Source organism: Oncorhynchus kisutch, linkage group LG15 (assembly GCF_002021735.2).
Source record: "Oncorhynchus kisutch isolate 150728-3 linkage group LG15, Okis_V2, whole genome shotgun sequence".
NCBI classification, from domain to species: domain Eukaryota; kingdom Metazoa; phylum Chordata; class Actinopteri; order Salmoniformes; family Salmonidae; genus Oncorhynchus; species Oncorhynchus kisutch.
In genome coordinates, this window is record NC_034188.2 from 9,930,964 (window position 1) to 9,949,156 (window position 18,193).

Here is an 18,193-nt window from a genome sequence, read left to right on the forward strand (position 1 = left end):
GACCCTTTGCTATGACACTCAAAATGGAGCTCATGTGCTTCCTGTTTCCATTGATAATCCTTGAGATGTTTCTACAACTTGATTGGAGTGGCACCTGCTGTAAATTCAATTGATTGGACATGATTTGCAAAGGCACACACCTGTCTATTTAAGTTCCCACGGTTGACAGTGCATGTCAGAGCAAAAACCAAGCCATGAAGTCGAAGGAATTGTCCGTAGAGCACCGAGATAGGATTGTGTCGAGGCACAGCATTGAAGGTCCCCAAGAACACAGTGACCTCCATCATTCTTAAATGGAAGAAGTTTGGAACCACCAAGACTCTTCCTAGAGCCGTCCGGCCAAACTGAGCAATAGGGGGAGAATGGCCTTGGTCAGGGAGGTGACCAAGAACCCTATGGTCACTCTGACAGAGAGTTCACAGAGTTCCTCTGTGGAGATGGGAGAACCTTCCAGAAGGACAACGATCTTTGCAGCACTCCACCAATCAGGCCTTTATGTTATAGGGGCCAGATGGAAGCCACTCCTCAGTAAAAGGCCCATGACAGCCCGCTTGGAGTTTTCCAAAAGGCACCTAAACACTCTCAGACTATGAGAAACAAGATGCTCTGGTCTGATGAAACCAAAATTGAACTCTTTGCCAAGTGCCAAGTTTCACATCTGGAGGAAACCTGGCACCATCCCTACGGTGAAGCTTGGTGGTTGCAGCATCATGCTGTGGGGATTTTTTTCAGTGGCAAGGACTGGGAGACTAGTCAGGACTAGTCAGGATCGAGGGAAAGATGAACGAAGCAAAGTACAGAGAGATTCTTGATGAAAACCTGCTCCAGAGTGCTCAGGACCTCAGACTGGGGCAAAGGTTCACCTTCCAACAGGACAACAACTGTAAGCACACAGCCAAGACAACACAGGAGTGGCTTCAGGACAAGTCTCTGAATGTCCTTGAGTGGCTCAGCCAGAGCCCGGACCTGAACCCGATCGAACATCTCTGAAGAGACCTGAAAATATCTGTGCAGCGATGCTCCCCATCCAACCTGACAGAGATTGAGAGGATCTGCAGAGAAGAATGGGAGAAACTCCCCAAATACAGATGTGTTTTGCTTTGTCATTATCGGGTATTGTGTGTAGATTTAATACATTTTAGAATAAGGATGTAATGTAACAAAATGTGGAAAAAGTCAAGGGGTCTGAATACTTTCGTAATGCACTGTACATAGGTCTGCAAAATGAAAGTCCTTTATAGAATAGACCTATAGGTCTGCAAAATGAAACTCATTTTGAGAATAGGTCAACTAAAGAGTTTTTTTTTTTACTAAGGTCAAAGGTCTGGAAATATTGCTTCTTTATGTTATGTCCATGGTGCCTTCCCTCCCTCTTTTGGTAGTTACCATCTTAGATGTTGTTGAGGGAGAAGAGGGCGGGGGGGGGGGGGGGGGGGGGGGTACCAGTAGATCAGAGACTCAGCCAGTCCCAGGAACCCAGGACAGATGTCAGTCCTTTCAGGGGAGAAATAATCAGGGACGAACCACAAAAGCCCCCCCCAGCTTCCATCTTTCATGATCTGCTCCTGTGGAAGCTGATGTGAACCACCAAGGGCCAAAGAGCCCAGTGAGACCCAAAGGAGTTGTCTCCACCCCTCTTGTCCCCTATACCGATCCCATACCGCCCAGTCCCCCTGTATAGAATTAATAGGTTTAACTGGCAGATCTAGCCCCGGAGCCTTTGATTCAGGCGGCCATTAACAACTATTAATTTTGCCTCCGGCAATTAATGATAGATTTTGCTGGTCTGAAAAGAGGGATTAAGCAGCTGGAGTTTTTGTAGGCATGCAGGGGAGTAAAGCCGAGTTAAAATGTGATTATTGTCCCCCTACATGGTCTGCCTTGAATCAGCTAACTGGAGTTAAGTCCCTTTTACAAGGAATGAGGTTACTCTATTCAGAAAGGAACAGAAATAGGATGTGTTATAGGAAATGCCTGCCATTTACGTTATTCTATATAGTAAGCTACAAAGGACAGAACTCTGTTGAATGGAACATTCATCGACACGTCAGGTCATTACAGATTACATGTATAGTTTCAGTACATCGAATGAGGAATGGAAACAGTCCCCTTGAATATGCATCTTTGTTTGTGATATTAATTCAGTATTTTACTCATAACTTTATTCATTCAAATACTTACAGTATAGCCTTAGTTAAGTACAGCTGTCAAAGGCAAAGTTGGCAGACATAGTTTTGTCATATCATCTGCTGGCTTAATCATTTATTTGAATTTACATTTAATTTGGTGGTAAATGAATGATGTCAAGTGAATTAATTGGTTATCTGGGGGAGCTCAATTGATTTGGTCAATGCCCATGTTGATGGCGCTCTCTAGTGGCTTTTTAAGATAACATTGATGTTACGTTCAAATGAGATCTGGGAAAGAATGGATGATATATATTTTAATAAAAAAAATACAAGGCCTTATATTTTTCATAATTACCTATTTGCAAAAATGTGTTTAAATTCAATTAAACAATGTGATTTTTAAAATGTACCCCGAATTACTATAACTTTATTATAGTTAAGAATATAATATTGATTAATTTCACGTGTATTATTTTGTAATATCTACATAATGAAAACTTCCATCTACTACCTAATTGCAATTTAAACTTGAAGCATATTTAGGCTCAAATTGGGGGACGTTTGCGCGCCTATAATTGCTGTCTCTCTCTCAGTGCGGTCTCATTTATTTACTCTCGCGCACAAACATTTCCTGTCTCTGTCAGCTCGAGTCCATAAAGGTCAATTAGGGAGAAGAATGTCAGTGTTAGGTCTGACTTTAAGCTTTTACCTCCACACACCTGGCTTCTAGGAACATAATACCTGGTTAAGTGAGGGCCAGTATGCCTGGAGCGACTTCTTTACTCATGGAAAACGAATTAACAGACTGTAGTGGCCCATAATGCATTAGTCGCTCAGTTCGGGGCTATACCTGCAGTCTTGTGTCCATCACACTATTGCCATTCGAGTATATTAGAATTGAGCGATTTAGATTATATATTTACTTATAGCTGTTTGCAGTTTGTTCTTTAATAAATCAAACACTTTCTGTTTTGGACACAGCATTTTCTATATGGAAATTATTGTACACCATTTCTCATCTATAGACCAAATATTTATTAGACAAAAATACAAGCGAATTGCATATCAAGTAGCTAAAAAATATCAGTCAAAACAAACATATAGAGACAGTAATCAGTAGAACAGAAAAAAACAGCAGTATAGAAGTAGGAGGCTAGGCCTATATCCTGGGTTCAGTACAGAGGGCTAGGCCTATATCCTGGGTTCAGTACAGAGGGTTAGGCCTATATCCTGGGTTCAGTACAGAAAGCAAGGCCTATATCCTTGGGTTCAGTACAGAGGGTTAGGCCTATATCCTGGGTTCAGTACAGAGGGTTAGGCCTATATCCTGGGTTCAGTACAGAGGGTTAGGCCTATATCCTGGGTTCAGTACAGAGAGCAACTATATCCTGGGTTCAGTACAGAAAGCAAGGCCTATATCCTTGGGTTCAGTACAGAGGGTTAGGCCTATATCCTGGGTTCAGTACAGAGGGCTAGGCCTATAATCTGGGTTCAGTACAGAGGGCTAGGCCTATATCCTGGGTTCAGTACAGAGGGCTAGGCCTATATCCTGGGTTCAGTACAGAGGGATAGGCCTATATCCTGGGTTCAGTACAGAAAGCTAGGCCTATATCCTGGGTTCAGTACAGAGGGCTAGGCTTATATCCTGGGTTCAGTACAGAGGGCTAGGCCTATATCCTGGGTTCAGTACAGAGGGCTAGGCCTATATCCTGGGTTCAGTACAGAGGGTTAGGCCTATATCCTGGGTTCAGTACAGAGGGATAGGCCTATATCCTGGGTTCAGTACAGAGGGTTAGGCCTATATCATGGGTTCAGTACAGAGGGCTAGGCCTATATCCTGGGTTCAGTACAGAAAGCTAGGCCTATATCCTGGGTTCAGTACATGGATAAATGCACAACATAAACTGAAAAGAATCACAATAAAAAAGTCTGTGTGAAAAGGAAGAGATGAAAAAAACTAAATCACATAAGAGATGTTGTGAAAGAAGAATATAAAATACATTACAAAAATGACACGGCTAAATCTTCAGCCTAGTTGATAGCTGATTGACGAGCTGAAGCATCCCATGCCAGGTCACACGGTGGTAAAATATAGACAAGTCTCTCTTGTTTGACAATAATTCAAGAATCATCGTGAAGGAAATCAACTCTTCCGTCTCCTTGCTCGGTGTTTCACGGTGAGCGTGGCTCTCCGGTACACCGGCAATGTCCCCATGGGCCTTCCTCTACCGCGTTCTCCTGTTCTGGAACCAGACTTTGACCTGTATCTGGGTCAGTCTCAGCGCTGAGGCCAGAAGCATCTTCTCAGTCCCTGTCATGTACCGCTGCTTACTGAACACTTCTTCTAGTTTGGTCAGCTGGTCGTCGGTGTAACTGGTACGGATTCTCCTGCCAGATCTCCGCACGAAGGTTCCCCTGGAAAGCCTGCCCGGTTGCCCTGCAGAGAAAACAAACATTAATTTCCAAACAATATTCTTCCTTACACATTATCCAACATGGCCTGCATTATCACAATGACACCTATTCCATTTCCCATTTGTAATTAAGAAGAGTCAGATCATCAGTTTTACAAGACAATGCAATACGAAACCTATCATGTAGGCTAATATCCCTTGGGCCAAAACAATCAAAGTCGGAAACATTGAGGACATAAATTGATCTCACCGTTATACAGACCTGGATTACAACCACTTAGATGCTGGTAGTAAACAGTGTGAAGTGAATTTGTGTCTCCAATATGCGACCAAGTCAGCATCGCTGGATGGTGCCTTCGCCTCCGCCTGGTTGTTGGTTGTTCATGGCTTGTTGTGCAGCTGCTTCCCAGGAAGGGCCCACGGAAAGGATAACTTCAACACTGAAGGAGCACGCTTTATTTGTTTTTGTCGTTAATAGAACCTTGTTTGGTAACCATGACGAGATGTCCGTTACTCCACCACAAATAGGAAAATATGATGGTAAGGAGAAAGAAGATGTCCCGTTGAAGGAACTCGCGCTCAGGCTTCCTCTCGTCATGTTGCGAGAGTGTGGCTCAATGTGGCTCCTTCTCCAGGCGGGAGGCGAGGACTTTATACCCCGCCTCAAAAGATAGAGCATAGGGCCTGAAAGGTGTTGTCCCATCGAGTCAAAAACTACTTTGAGGAGATTAGTGTAAAGCTGTCGTCATGGGGCGGTGTTCTGGTCGACCAAGAGCCGATGGATCAATTATGACCTGACAAAGACTTCAGACAGGGGCTTTGCATGCGGGGCTGAAGTGACAAATCACCACAAAGGTAATCATTATTGAGTGTTGTCATGTGTTGCTGCCATGCTATGCTGTTGTCTTAGGTCTCTCTTTATGTAATGGTGTGGTGTCTCTCTGGTCGTGATGTGTGTTTTGTCCTATATTTTTATTTTTTATCCCAGCCCCTGTTCCCGCACGAGGCTTTTTGCCTTTTGGTAGACCGTAATTGTAAATAAGAATTTGTTCTTAACTGACTTGCCTAGTTAAATAAAGGTTAAATAAAAAATAGTCATGAAGCAGAAGTAGGCATAACTTCTACGGTCTTGAGCAGACTTTAAATGCATAACAAGTTATGCCCGATTTTTATAAACTTATGTCATATGCTAAATTACAGACACAGTATATTGTAGACTTCTTGGTAGTGGTACAAGTATCTGTTTTTACATTTCTAGTGGATTCAAAATTAGGCTTGTCTATAACCAGTGAGACAATGCAGGGTTGACTTCAAGAGTGTGTGAAAGTACTCATTACTGTCTGTTTACAGGATCAGTAAGATTAAAGTCACACCTGGAATGACAGGCTACTAACACACCTTAATTTACACTCTCAAATCAGAGAGTACCATCAGTTAACTATCCCTAATATGCATTTATTGAGTAGATAAACTGCAACATGTGCTGTATCCCCCCCCCAATTATAGTGAGGGATGTCAACAGAACAAAGCTCAGGTACAACGGTCTTCTGTCAGACAGAACTTCAAACAGATCAAATGGATGATGTTAAGTATTGAAAATACAATACAGATGTGTTCATTCATATTATGTACAATGAAGAACTTTATACACGAGGGGGAAACAAAGACAATGCATGCTTTCCCCATGTTTTTGAGTCATAACTTCATTTACATACTGACTATTGTACAAATACATTGACGGTACCATTGACTTGTCTAGTCATCCAAAAAATACATAACAGCAATATGGTATATGGCCAAACTGTTGTAAACACACCTTAATTTACCCCAAAATACCTTCATAATGTCTAGTCGGGCTCTGATAACCTTCTAAAGCACGGCTGTAAACCTTAACTGTTTTACCATCACCAAAAAAGTCAAAATGGCACCCTGACACTCAACTCACTACCAGTTGAGCACGTGGTGGGTTACAATGGATACCGGATGAGAATACAACGCTACGGATCATGGAAATGGCATGCCAATCCAGGTGCATTACAATGTCGGAAAGAAAACCCTTTCATAGTAACTCTGATGATAATATATTAAGCCAGACATTATTGCAGACTTCAGCTGAGGGACAGAGGGACTCCTGAAAAGTGCAAATGGTCCATCTGGATCACACCCAGCAGTGTTGGTCCATCTGGATCACACCCAGCAGAAAACCATCCCTACATCCTACTGCTGGCTGGCCTCTGAAGCTCAGCAGTGTTGGTCCATCTGGATCACACCCAGCAGCAAACCATTCCTACATCCTACTGCTGGCTGGCCTCTGAAGCTCAGCAGTGTTGGTCCATCTGGATCACACCCAGCAGCAAACCATCCCTACATCCTACTGCTGGCTGGCCTCTGAAGCTCAGCAGTGTTGGTCCATCTGGATCACACCCAGCAGCAAACCATCCCTACATCCTACTGCTGGCTGGCCTCTGAAGCTCAGCAGTGTTGGTCCATCTGGATCACACCCAGCAGAAAACCATCCCTACATCCTACTGCTGGCTGGCCTCTGAAGCTCAGCAGTGTTGGTCCATCTGGATCACACCCAGCAGCAAACCATCCCTACATCCTACTGCTGGCTGGCCTCTGAAGCTCAGCAGTGTTGGTCCATCTGGATCACACCCAGCAGCAAACCATTCCTACATCCTACTGCTGGCTGGCCTCTGAAGCTCAGCAGTGTTGGTCCATCTGGATCACACCCAGCAGTGTTGGTCCATCTGGATCACACCCAGCAGTGTTGGTCCATCTGGATCACACCCAGCAGAAAACCATCCCTACATCCTACTGCTGGCTGGCCTCTGAAGCTCAGCAGTGTTGGTCCATCTGGATCACACCCAGCAGCAAACCATCCCTACATCCTACTGCTGGCTGGCCTCTGAAGCTCAGCAGTGTTGGTCCATCTGGATCACACCCAGCAGCAAACCATCCCTACATCCTACTGCTGGCTGGCCTCTGAAGCTCAGCAGTGTTGGTCCAGCCCAGATGCTGCTGGAAGTGGTGTTGGAGGGCCAGTAGGAGGCACCCCTTTCCTCTGGTCTAAATAAATATCCCAATACCCCCCGGGCAGTGATTGAGGACATTGCTCTGTGTAAGGTGCCGTCTTTCAGATGGGGCGTTAAACGGGTGTTCTGACTCTCTGTGGTCACTAAAGATCCCATGACACTTATCACAAGAATATGGGTGTTAACCCCGGTGTCCTGGCTAAATTCCCAATCTGGCCCTCATACCATCATGGTCATCTAATCATCCCCAGCTTCCAATTGGCTCATTCATCCCCCCCTCCTGTAACTATTCCCCAGGTCGTTGCTGTAAATGAGAATGTGTTCTCAGTCAACTTACCAAGTAAAATAAGGGTAAAAATAAATAAATAAACAAACAAACAAACAGATACAAAGGCCATTGCTTATTATTTCAGTACAACTTTCCTTTCATGTATCGTCAATATTGGCAAAGAGTCTGTAGTTCAAAGCCCCTGAAGTTAGGCCTGCATGAGATCCAGTCACTCACAGAACCAGTCACTCACGGATCCAGTCACTCACGGATCCAGTCACTCACGGATCCAGTCACTCACGGATCCAGTCACTCACAGATCCAGTCACTCACAGATCCAGTCACTCACAGTTCTGAATGCAAGTTAGACACAGTTCTAAAGGATGACATCATATAGTTAGTTCAATATAAATACATTCCATCTCTCCAATGCGGGAAGGCGTTGCTGGGGTCAAAGGCCAAAGCCTCTTCTCTGGGTCAGCCAAAAGATGTCTTCCGATGCGTTTCTTTTAGAAAAAAATAAAATAATAATCTACATTTTTTTATTTTTTTTATCCATGTCTTCCAGACACTTCAAGCAGGGGAAACATCACCCCTCTGTAGCGCCAGGGTCACATTCATTAGGGCACACAAAAACAAGTGTTTCTTATTGGAGAAGCTCAGGTAGTCCCACCCTGTTTTAGTCTGTTTTATTCCGTTTGGTGGATAATGAACATAACCCAGGTGAGAGGCAGCATGGGTCTATCATTGGGGTCCTATTAGTTCAGCAGACACCAGGGAGTCTTGTCTGTGTCACACTCCAGTTTGGTGTTGAGGACAGTGACAGGGGCTCCACTAATAGTCAGCTCCTGTCTCGACTCCACCTTGTACTGCAAGTTAGTCAACCCGCCCTCAGGGTCAACCTTGAATTGTTCCTTCCAAAAAACGAGGAGAGAAAAACAATGTCAGTAGTGTGATTAGAAATACAACCAAAGAGATCAATTCAGTATCCGTTTATCTGAGAATGCAACACATAGCAATACAACACGGTAGGAGGTTCCCAGTGAATGCATCTCTACCTGTTTCTGTGCAGCCACTCTCTTCTGGTCTCTCTTCCTCCAGGCAGGGTCATGGATGTGGCCAAAGGTTTTATACCCTGTTTTTATCCCACTGGGCCTGAAGAGCTGGCAAACAGAAAATGACAGATTGATTATATTATTCCTTATATTTAGAGACGTGGCAACAGTTTTTTTTTTTTACTGGTCTACATGCAAACGTACTCTGTAGTTTTCCTAATGTGTAGGTAGAAGAGTCAGACACTGATGCTTATCAGTCATTGGCTTGTCATTCTTTTGGAGTAATTTTAAGGATTAGCCAGCGATCTCTGTCTCTTTGTGACACGTAAAGGACAGTCCTGGTTTACCTGTAATCCAGCAGTTCTTAGTCTCCTGTAGAATTCATCGTCTTCTCTCCCCCATCCCCAGAACCGGTTGGACATGCCGTTGCACTTTAGGAACACAGAACACGACACAGCTAAAACAACACACTGCCACCCTGTACAATCGTTATCTATCCTGATGACGAGTCACTTTACCCTGCCTTCATGTACATATCTACCTCAAATACCTTATTATTATCTATCCTGATACCTAGTCACTTTACCCTGCCTTCATGTACATATCTACCTCAAATACCTTATTATTATTATATATCCTGATACCTAGTCACTTTACCCTGCCTTCATGTACATATCAACCTCAAATACCTTATTATTATCTATCCTGATGACTAGTCACTTTACCCTGCCTTCATGTACATATCTACCTCAAATACCTTATTATCTATCCTGATGACTAGTCACTTTACCCTGCCTTCATGTACATATCAACCTCAAATACCTTATTATTATCTATCCGGATGCCTAGTCACTTTACCCTGCCTTCATGTACATATCAACCTCAAATACCTTATTATTATCTATCCGGATGCCTAGTCACTTTACCCTGCCTTCATGTACATATCAAACTCAAATACCTTATTATCTATCCTGATGACTAGTCACTTTACCCTACCTTCATGTACATATCAACCTCAAATACCTTATTATTATCTATCCGGATGCCTAGTCACTTTACCCTGCCTTCATGTACATATCAACCTCAAATACCTTATTATTATCTATCCGGATGCCTAGTCACTTTACCCTGCCTTCATGTACATATCTACCTTAAATACCCTGCACATTGATCTGGTACTGGTACTTCCTGTATATAACTCCACATTGATCTGGTACTGGTACTTCCTGTATATAGCTCCACACTGATCTGGTACTGGTACTTCCTGTATATAGCTCCACACTGATCTGGTACTGGTACTTCCTGTATATAGCTCCACATTGATCTGGTACTGGTACTTCCAGTATATAGCTCCACATTGATCTGGTACTGGTACTTCCTGTATATAGCTCCACATTGATCTGGTACTGGTACTTCCAGTATATAGCTCCACACTGATCTGGTACTGGTACTTCCTGTATATAGCTCCACATTGATCTGGTACTGGTACTTCCAGTATATAGCTCCACATTGATCTGGTACTGGTACTTCCAGTATATAGCTCCACATTGATCTGGTACTGGTACTTCCAGTATATAGCTCTATTCTTGTGTATTTTATTTTATTCCTCACGTGTTACTATTTTTAAACTCTGCATTGTTGGGAAAGGGCTTGTAAGCAAGCTTTTCACTGTAAAGTTTACATCAGTTGTATTTGGTGCATGTGATGAATACAATTTTATTAGAATATGTGTATGGGTAAATAATGAATTGAATGTACTAGAGCTCTGAAGTGCTGTCTATTATTACTGATAATGAATGATTATCTTAACAATGGGCTAACCTACCATGTGATAATGACTGAAACAAACAATAGGCCATGTGATAATGACTGATTAACAAACAGGCTAACCTACCATGTGATAATGACTGAAACAAACAATAGGCCATGTGATAATGACTGATTAACAAACAGGCTAACCTACCATGTGATAATGACTGAAACAAACAATAGGCCATGTGATAATGACTGATTAACAAACAGGCTAACCTACCATGTGATAATGACTGAAACAAACAATAGGCCATGTGATAATGACTGATTAACAAACAGGCTAACCTATCATGTGATAATGACTGAAACAAACAATAGGCCACGTGATAATGACTGATTAACAAACAACAGGCTAACCAACCATGTGATAATGCTGTTTGGTGAGCAGCAGGATTCCTCCCACGTATGTCTTGTAGTGATACAGGGGGTGCAGCTCTGGTGAGGCCACGTGGAACGGGCCCTCCTCTGGGAAACCATAGTCCAGAGCTTCATTCAGAGGTAACAAGTCCACATCATGCATGGCGATGTAATCAGTGTCGTTACCACTCTCCGTGTAACCAACGTTAATGAGAGAGGCTCTGTTGAACCTGCGGTGAGATATGGGTGGAACTCATTATTTACTACCAGGAGGAGTCAATATTTCATTGGTAAGGTGCAACGAGGCACGAGGCACACATCCAGACTATAGTTCCCCTGTGCCAATCAGAATTCATCAACAACCACTGGACTAAAATAGAATAGAAAATATATTGTGGCCTTCAGATTAGACAGTAACAGCACTTCTGTTGTAGGCCTAATGACTAATGAGGCAACATAATGTCTTCCATCACTTACCGATAGTGATCCATCTGGTTAATTACAAAGATCTTATGCAGTATTTTCTTGTTGTTCAAGAAGGTGTGCATGAAGGGGACAAACACCAGCAGCTCCTCAAACCTCTCCCTGAAAGGTATCAGGAGGGCCAGCTTGTGAGGACCCCAGGAAGGGTCGTCCGCAACGGATGCCTGTCTCTCCAGCGGACAAGGCTGATGGGGGATGCGTCCGTCATCCACTACAACCCGGCTCATGTCTCCTGTACAGCTGAGTTGGAGCCATAGGAGGGAGACCAGTACCAGCACCACACACAGACCAAATAGTTTGTAGACTGTGCATTTCCCAGACCAGAATCTGTAATAGTAATAGCAAGTCTCATTCAGCAATGTAGTGCAGTCAATCTATGGTATGTTACACACCTGAACCACAAACTGACCAAGTGAGAGGTTTAGTAGTATTAACTCAGCTAGGCATAAGTATTGTACACTAAACGCTTGCACAACCAAACCCACACACACTGTATGCAATGGCTACGTCTAGATTGTAAGGAATGGCTGGTTTAAAATACTATCACGCAATTTTACCAGAAATCTAACTAAAAATCAACCCACCAACATTATTTCACACAACAAAATCTGAGAGCAACACACTTCCTATTGTCCTCATCTACTCACTGATAGCACTCTTCTTCTATTGTCCTCATCTATCCACTGAATACTCTTCTTCTATTGTCCTCATCTATTCACTGATAACACTCTTCTTCTATTGTCCTCATCTATTCACTGATTACTCTTCTTCTATTGTCCTCATCTATTCACTGAATACTCTTCTTCTATTGTCCTCATCTATTCACTGATTACTCTTCTTCTATTGTCCTCATCTATTCACTGAATACTCTTCTATTGTCCTCATCTATTCACTGAATTCTCTTCTATTGTCCTCATCTATTCACTGATTACTCTTCTTCTATTGTCCTCATCTACTCACTGATAACTCTTCTATTGTAGTCAACTACACTCCTCTGGATGAGGTACTTTTAGTGTCTCATTTCTTTGAGGTTGAACAATACTAAGAAATATTTCAACCATCTTAAACATCTGACTGCAATCAATTTACACCAGCTGCATTCGTTTTTAACGAAATAGGCAAGTGTACCAATGTAATAGCCAGAGATTTAGGGTTTAGTGTACCTACAGTAACGTTATTAGTGTATTGGTATGATTCACAAGCTAGTAGATACAAATGAAACATTTACTAGCTTGCTAATATCGGTTCACTCATCTAGACTAATCCTATGATAGGGTCATTGTGAACATCAGGGCTACCGTTATGTTTTACCTTCGGTCTTCTTTGAAATAGAGGACTGGTTTCCTTCTTGATGAATACATCATTTTCGAGGTTGCAAATGACAACAGCTTCAAGATTTCACAGAAAAATCCAGTTATGCTATTCCCCAGATTCTGACAGTAGCTCCTCATAAAACAGAGAATGTCGTCGTGATTCTACAATCGAACCTCTTCATTATTCCTGGCTCCCTCCTTTGCAGTCGGATTATTTTGATGTCCAACTGGTGTTCTTGTCATATTCTTCCTCGAAATATCACATTACGACTTTGGTTACTGAAAGTGAAATGCCGTGCCAATGTTCTTATTACATTGGCAAAGCTTTGGCTTGACGCTGGCTAATAACAGAGCAACATTGCTGCTCGTTGATAGCTACCTAGCAGGGGTGTAATCATTAGTCCAAACAGTTGCAGAACGTTTAGCAACTAAAACGAGAGTTTCTATTGGACAAATGAAGGTTGGTCCCGCCTCGTTTCATTCTATTTAAGAAATGTTTTACAACAGAATCGGCGTAATGACGACGCCCCGGGTGTACACGTTGCAACATAGCAGAGCAAGGAAATGTTGTTCCTATCCATGTCCTACTGCACAATGAGACAAATATTGTTCTGTGGTGAGACACGTGGATTTCGGGAAACAAAAAAGTCTAGCAACAAACTATACAAATATAACTTGTTTCAATAATTAACTGTATTTCACACACTACAATACGAAAGTTACATTGAAATAAATAGTTATTTCGCTAAAGAGCTTCTACACAAGAAAATATCAACACCTGAATTTATAAGGTCCGCCTATGATATTGCTCCGGGGGAAACACGTTATATAGACAACGTTCCTATGCATTTGCGGAACTATAGAACGCATTCCCTATGGATGGACCCACCTCTGATCTAATCCTTTTGTTGGTCAAAGTGTCGGTGGAAAACAATCATTCAGGATGGCTAGCCATTGGTGACAACTTTATTTTTTTAGTGCAATTTAATCAAGTTTTCACATTTACATAATCTAAAATTAAAATCCCCCCACCCAAAACTAACCAGTACCAACTGATTCAAATCATACTCAAAATCTCTGATACTGTATCTAACCATATAAATGCAAAAAACCACCAATGATGCACTAATTCAACAAGGAACAGTTTGGGGAATTATTAAGGACAAACAAAAAATGGAATAATTGACCAAAAATATTTTCTGCAAAAAAGATCCAGTGTAGTTCAAATTGTTTTGAGTGACAAGAAGCAATGACCGCTATCTGGCTAAATACTTTAAGTGTACAATGGATGTTTACACACAAATCAACTCCTTGTACATGATGAGAACTGGAGCAAACCTGTTAACCTGGACAACAATTCTTTATTTAATCAAATTGAATTAAATCAGTGTCTTCAAAACTCTACCTGAGTATTTGCAGAAAGGAAATGGACAAACCAAAACCTCTCTAGGTTCACTTAGATATGCAGTACAGATTCAAAAACAACCAATGTTCACATGACCACCAAGACAGTAGATTGTGATACGGGAACATATTTGGCAGTGTATTCAGCAAGTTACGGAAAAACGGTGTGAACTGCTTTCGTACTTCAGCAAATGCATAGCTAGTATGTCAAAGTTTTCCATGAAACTACCATATTAACATCAGACACTCTGGCACCAACCTTTAACCAAAGCGTTGTGTCTCTTATCTCACTTTCCAACTTCATAAATAAAACAGACAGAGCCCATATTCAGAAAGCGTCAGAGTACAAGTGCTGATCTAGGATCGGTTTCTCCTTTTAAATCAAAATGAATAACAAGGGATAACAGATACTAGATCAGCAGATCTACTCAGAGGTGCTTTGCGAAAACCGGTTAACAAGAGAAAGTTCCCAAGTTTCAAGATCTTCAATTTAAAATTCTGCATATTCTAGATGTCTTTCTGTTTCTAAAACACACAGACCACGACCAACAACTAAATACATCGGGGGTTGAAACGTACATTCATTTGACGCTAAATAAAAACGTAAAGATTACTATGCACCGATGACCAAAAATAAGTTTCAGAAATCAAGTCACCATTTCTGTTGTAGGGCTCTAAACCAAAATAGGTGCTCTCTCTCTCTCAACCAGTAACAAAACCCCCCATTACAATGCATGCAGAGTGAGAACAATGCCTAATCAGTTTGAAAACACACCTGTTATGCTGAGAGAAGAGATGCGGCCTGGAATGTGACTGACAGGCATTCTAGTCACAAACAGTGCTACAGAAATATCTTACGGGATGTCAGGGGGGGGGGGGGGGGGGGCTTATGAAGTGAAAAAAATACATTAGCTGTTTTAACAATGTTTGATATCATCAATAGTACAAAATCATGTTTGAGATCGATAGTACAATATCATTTTTTCCCAGCCAAATGTAAGACAGAGAGCATACAGTAGAGGATCATAAATAAAACCAATTGCAAACAGTGTTCGTACAGAAACAGCAATGGGGAATATCAAAGTCACAAAAGGGTTTTAAAAATCCAAAAGTTGAGCCCTTTCAAAATAAAAAGTAACTGGGTTTTCACTGATAGAACGGTAACCTCACCCATCTGTACACATACTTCTGGGAGATATCACACATTCTCACTAATGTTTAAGTACTGCATTCAGACCAGGGTTGTGTTCAATACACATATCAATTCAGGAAGTTCATTCAAATTGAATTGATTCATGAAAAATGCCTCAGAAAACAATGGGGGAATTTTCAATTCAATAATAGTGTGTAAGTTAACTTCCCGAATTTACTGATTTGATCCCGAATCCGGACTCAGAAACGACAATATGAGAGTGCATGTTTACACTAATTTCTTGGCCTCAAAGAAACTTTTGAGGTGTCTCATCTGCCAGAAGCCAATGGCCACCAGGATCAATGTCTGAACGATGGACCACCACAGAACCCTCTGGTTGGTGCTCTCACTGGTCTGCCTGAAGCGCTCCTCACGGTACTGGAAAAGACAGAGCAATTATAAATACAAATAGTAGCACACGAGCCAAGGCAATGAATTTCCTGAATCTACTCACTAGTAGATCTGACAGGATTGGATAAGTGGAAGCAATATGGTGATATTTCAACCTAGCCATTCAGAAGACTATAGTAAGGTGTTACTCACATGCTTATATATATATCCAATCCCCTCAGATTTACAGGAGTGGCTAGAGTAGAGTATGGGGGCTAGAGGTCGATTTGCAATTTAGCAAATGTCTTAAGTTTGCCTTGAACAGACATTTCATTATATTTGAAGGAGAAAACATCGCACCAAATGGCGGTCTGCTGATCGTCTCGCTTTCATTCCGCCCGGTGTGTTTTAGGGACCATCCGCCAGTACGTGTCTGACATTATTTTAGCATTTTTCTACATCTAGACTTGATTAGCGAATTATAGCTGGCACTCTGTTCAGAGGTGCTAAATAGTCTCGGCCGGTAAACACTACCGGCGTGTCCGGGGCTTTACTCAGCAGGACAGCTGATGTACTCACCCTCTGATAGTTCTGCTCCTTCTGGATCTGGTCCACCTGCTCCACCAGCTGTCTCACTCTCAGCTGCAGCTCTGTCAGCTTGTCTTTCGCTGCAATCTCTGCATAGTTATTGGTGTGCTCTCCCACTTGGATGTCCAGGTGAACTCTCTGAGGGTGGTTCACAGAAATTCAGAGGAGAATCAATGTGGGTATTTACTCTTTTACCCTCTATTCTTACACCCCCTGTATCCTGCCATTAACTGTTCTTATTGACCCACAATTCATATGCATTTTGTGGGTGCAATAGCCTTCCCCCACATTTGTCACACTAATGTACTTACAAGCATTCCTCCAGCGAAGAGGGCAAACTTGGAAGAGTTGGAGTGAAGGCAGATCCGATGTTCTCCTGGGGTGTGAGAGGTGAAAGTGAATCTTCCCTCTGAGCCGTACTGACGAGACAGGATCACCTAGAGCCCAGACAGGAAACACACAGAAAGAACAACTTTTTCAGTATCATCACTATTCAATTCAATGCGGTTTGGGTCATGATTGTTCTCACAAGTCTCTCTCTCAGAGAATACCATATGAAGTGAATGACTAGTTGTAAAGTGTAGTATCCTACCTTCTCATCAGGGTCTTTCACCTCAACAAACATCCCCAGACCCTGTGTGGCAGGTAGGTACTCTTCTTTCTGCTTGTCGTACAATTGTGTACGATAGTTTCCTAAAAAAAGAGAGAATACAATTGTTTACACATGCCAGCCAATGATTGCTTCTACCGGTCCAATCCTTACAAGTGCCTAGTTAGGAAGTAAACTGTTAGGGCCAGGGGTTGATTCTGGGCAAGACCTACAGTATGTTAAACAGTATATGGATGGTAAGACAGTAAAATATATAGTTCCATGGTTTATTTATTAAAGTATCAAAAGCATGAGTAACCTATTTCCAATATTACAGTTCTAGCTAGGGGAGGACATCAACGACAGGTGTCAGCTTGTTTTTGTTAGGTATTACTGTATCGTTGTAGCTAGAAACATACGATTTTCGCTCTACACGCGATAACTTCTACAAATATGTGTGATTACGCAACCAATTAACTTTATTTGAATAGCTAACGTTAGCTAGCTGGTTAGCCTGCTCGTGAATATGAGTAGCTAGCTAGCCAAGTCTGCCAACTGAAAAGTAAGTTCACTGCCCCCTCTACAGTTTAATGTTGGCTGGCTAGATAACATTTAGCCAGCAATCTAGTTAGTTAACTCGAATTCGGAAGCTAGTTTGACGAATTAGCAAACAAACTAGCTCGCTAGCTGTTAGCTGACTTCCCAAGGCTAAATAGCATAGCAATCCCAAGGGCCACAAGACACTGACCGATGATCATCGTTTCATCCGGAATTTCCTCTATAAAGCATTTCTTCTCAGTCTCCCCGATGTGAAAGTACAGTGAGGAAACAAATGTGTAATAAACGTTCAAAAGCAAAACTGACAACACACAAGACCGCATTTTGACTGCCACCATCTTCCAGCCGGTTACAGGGGACGGATGTTGTGATTCGAGTCTGCGCAGACATCAATGCCACGTAAACTATCGCTTACCATCGTCCAATCAACACTCGAGTTAGACTTGTGGTTGTTGTAGTTCTAATGTCCTCCCGGTAAGCACTGTGCAGGGGTTTGTTTCAACCCAAAACTAACAAAAGGAATGCAAATAATTAACTGATCATGGTCTTCAATTTAGACATCAATAAGTTGAATCAGCAGTAGAGCTTTGCTTGAAGAAGTCCAGGGCAAACGTGTGTACTGTCTGTCACACATACCAAAAGATATGGAAGCATTAGACTACACAT

At 42.1% G+C, this 18,193-nt stretch overlaps 2 protein-coding genes across 2 annotated transcripts; both read right to left on the reverse strand.

Moving 5' to 3' along the window:
• Positions 1-7,964: 7,964 nt before the first annotated feature.
• Positions 7,965-13,743, reverse strand: LOC109880542 (beta-1,4-galactosyltransferase 7). Its single transcript, XM_020472740.1, has 6 exons — positions 12,865-13,743; positions 11,548-11,880; positions 11,075-11,300; positions 9,249-9,332; positions 8,905-9,009; positions 7,965-8,760 (listed from the first exon to the last, which is right to left on the reverse strand). Exons 1-6 carry the CDS (start codon positions 13,002-13,004, stop codon positions 8,605-8,607), a joined length of 1,044 nt encoding a protein of 347 aa, XP_020328329.1. The 5' UTR covers positions 13,005-13,743; the 3' UTR covers positions 7,965-8,604.
• Positions 13,744-13,818: 75 nt separating this feature from the next.
• Positions 13,819-17,956, reverse strand: LOC109880545 (transmembrane emp24 domain-containing protein 9-like). The gene is made up of 5 exons (XM_020472744.2): positions 17,718-17,956; positions 16,973-17,073; positions 16,692-16,817; positions 16,372-16,518; positions 13,819-15,840 (listed from the first exon to the last, which is right to left on the reverse strand). Exons 1-5 carry the CDS (start codon positions 17,863-17,865, stop codon positions 15,691-15,693), a joined length of 672 nt encoding a protein of 223 aa, XP_020328333.1. The 5' UTR covers positions 17,866-17,956; the 3' UTR covers positions 13,819-15,690.
• Positions 17,957-18,193: the final 237 nt, after the last annotated feature.

Excerpts from the sequence above, each read along its gene's own strand:
- LOC109880545 (XM_020472744.2), bottom strand. The coding sequence starts at position 17,865 with ATGGTGGCAGTCAAAATGCGGTCTTGTGTGTTGTCAGTTTTGCTTTTG. Across the intron at positions 17,074-17,717 it reads GGATGAAACGATGATCATCG|GAAACTATCGTACACAATTG; the intron begins GTCAGTGTCTTG and ends CTCTTTTTTTAG. Across the intron at positions 16,519-16,691 it reads TCTTCGCTGGAGGAATGCTT|AGAGTTCACCTGGACATCCA; the intron begins GTAAGTACATTA and ends AACCACCCTCAG.
- LOC109880542 (XM_020472740.1), bottom strand. The coding sequence starts at position 13,004 with ATGAGGAGCTACTGTCAGAATCTGGGGAATAGCATAACTGGATTTTTC. Across the intron at positions 11,301-11,547 it reads AACCAGATGGATCACTATCG|GTTCAACAGAGCCTCTCTCA; the intron begins GTAAGTGATGGA and ends ATCTCACCGCAG. Across the intron at positions 9,333-11,074 it reads CCAAACAGCATTATCACATG|TGCAACGGCATGTCCAACCG; the intron begins GTTGGTTAGCCT and ends GTGTTCCTAAAG.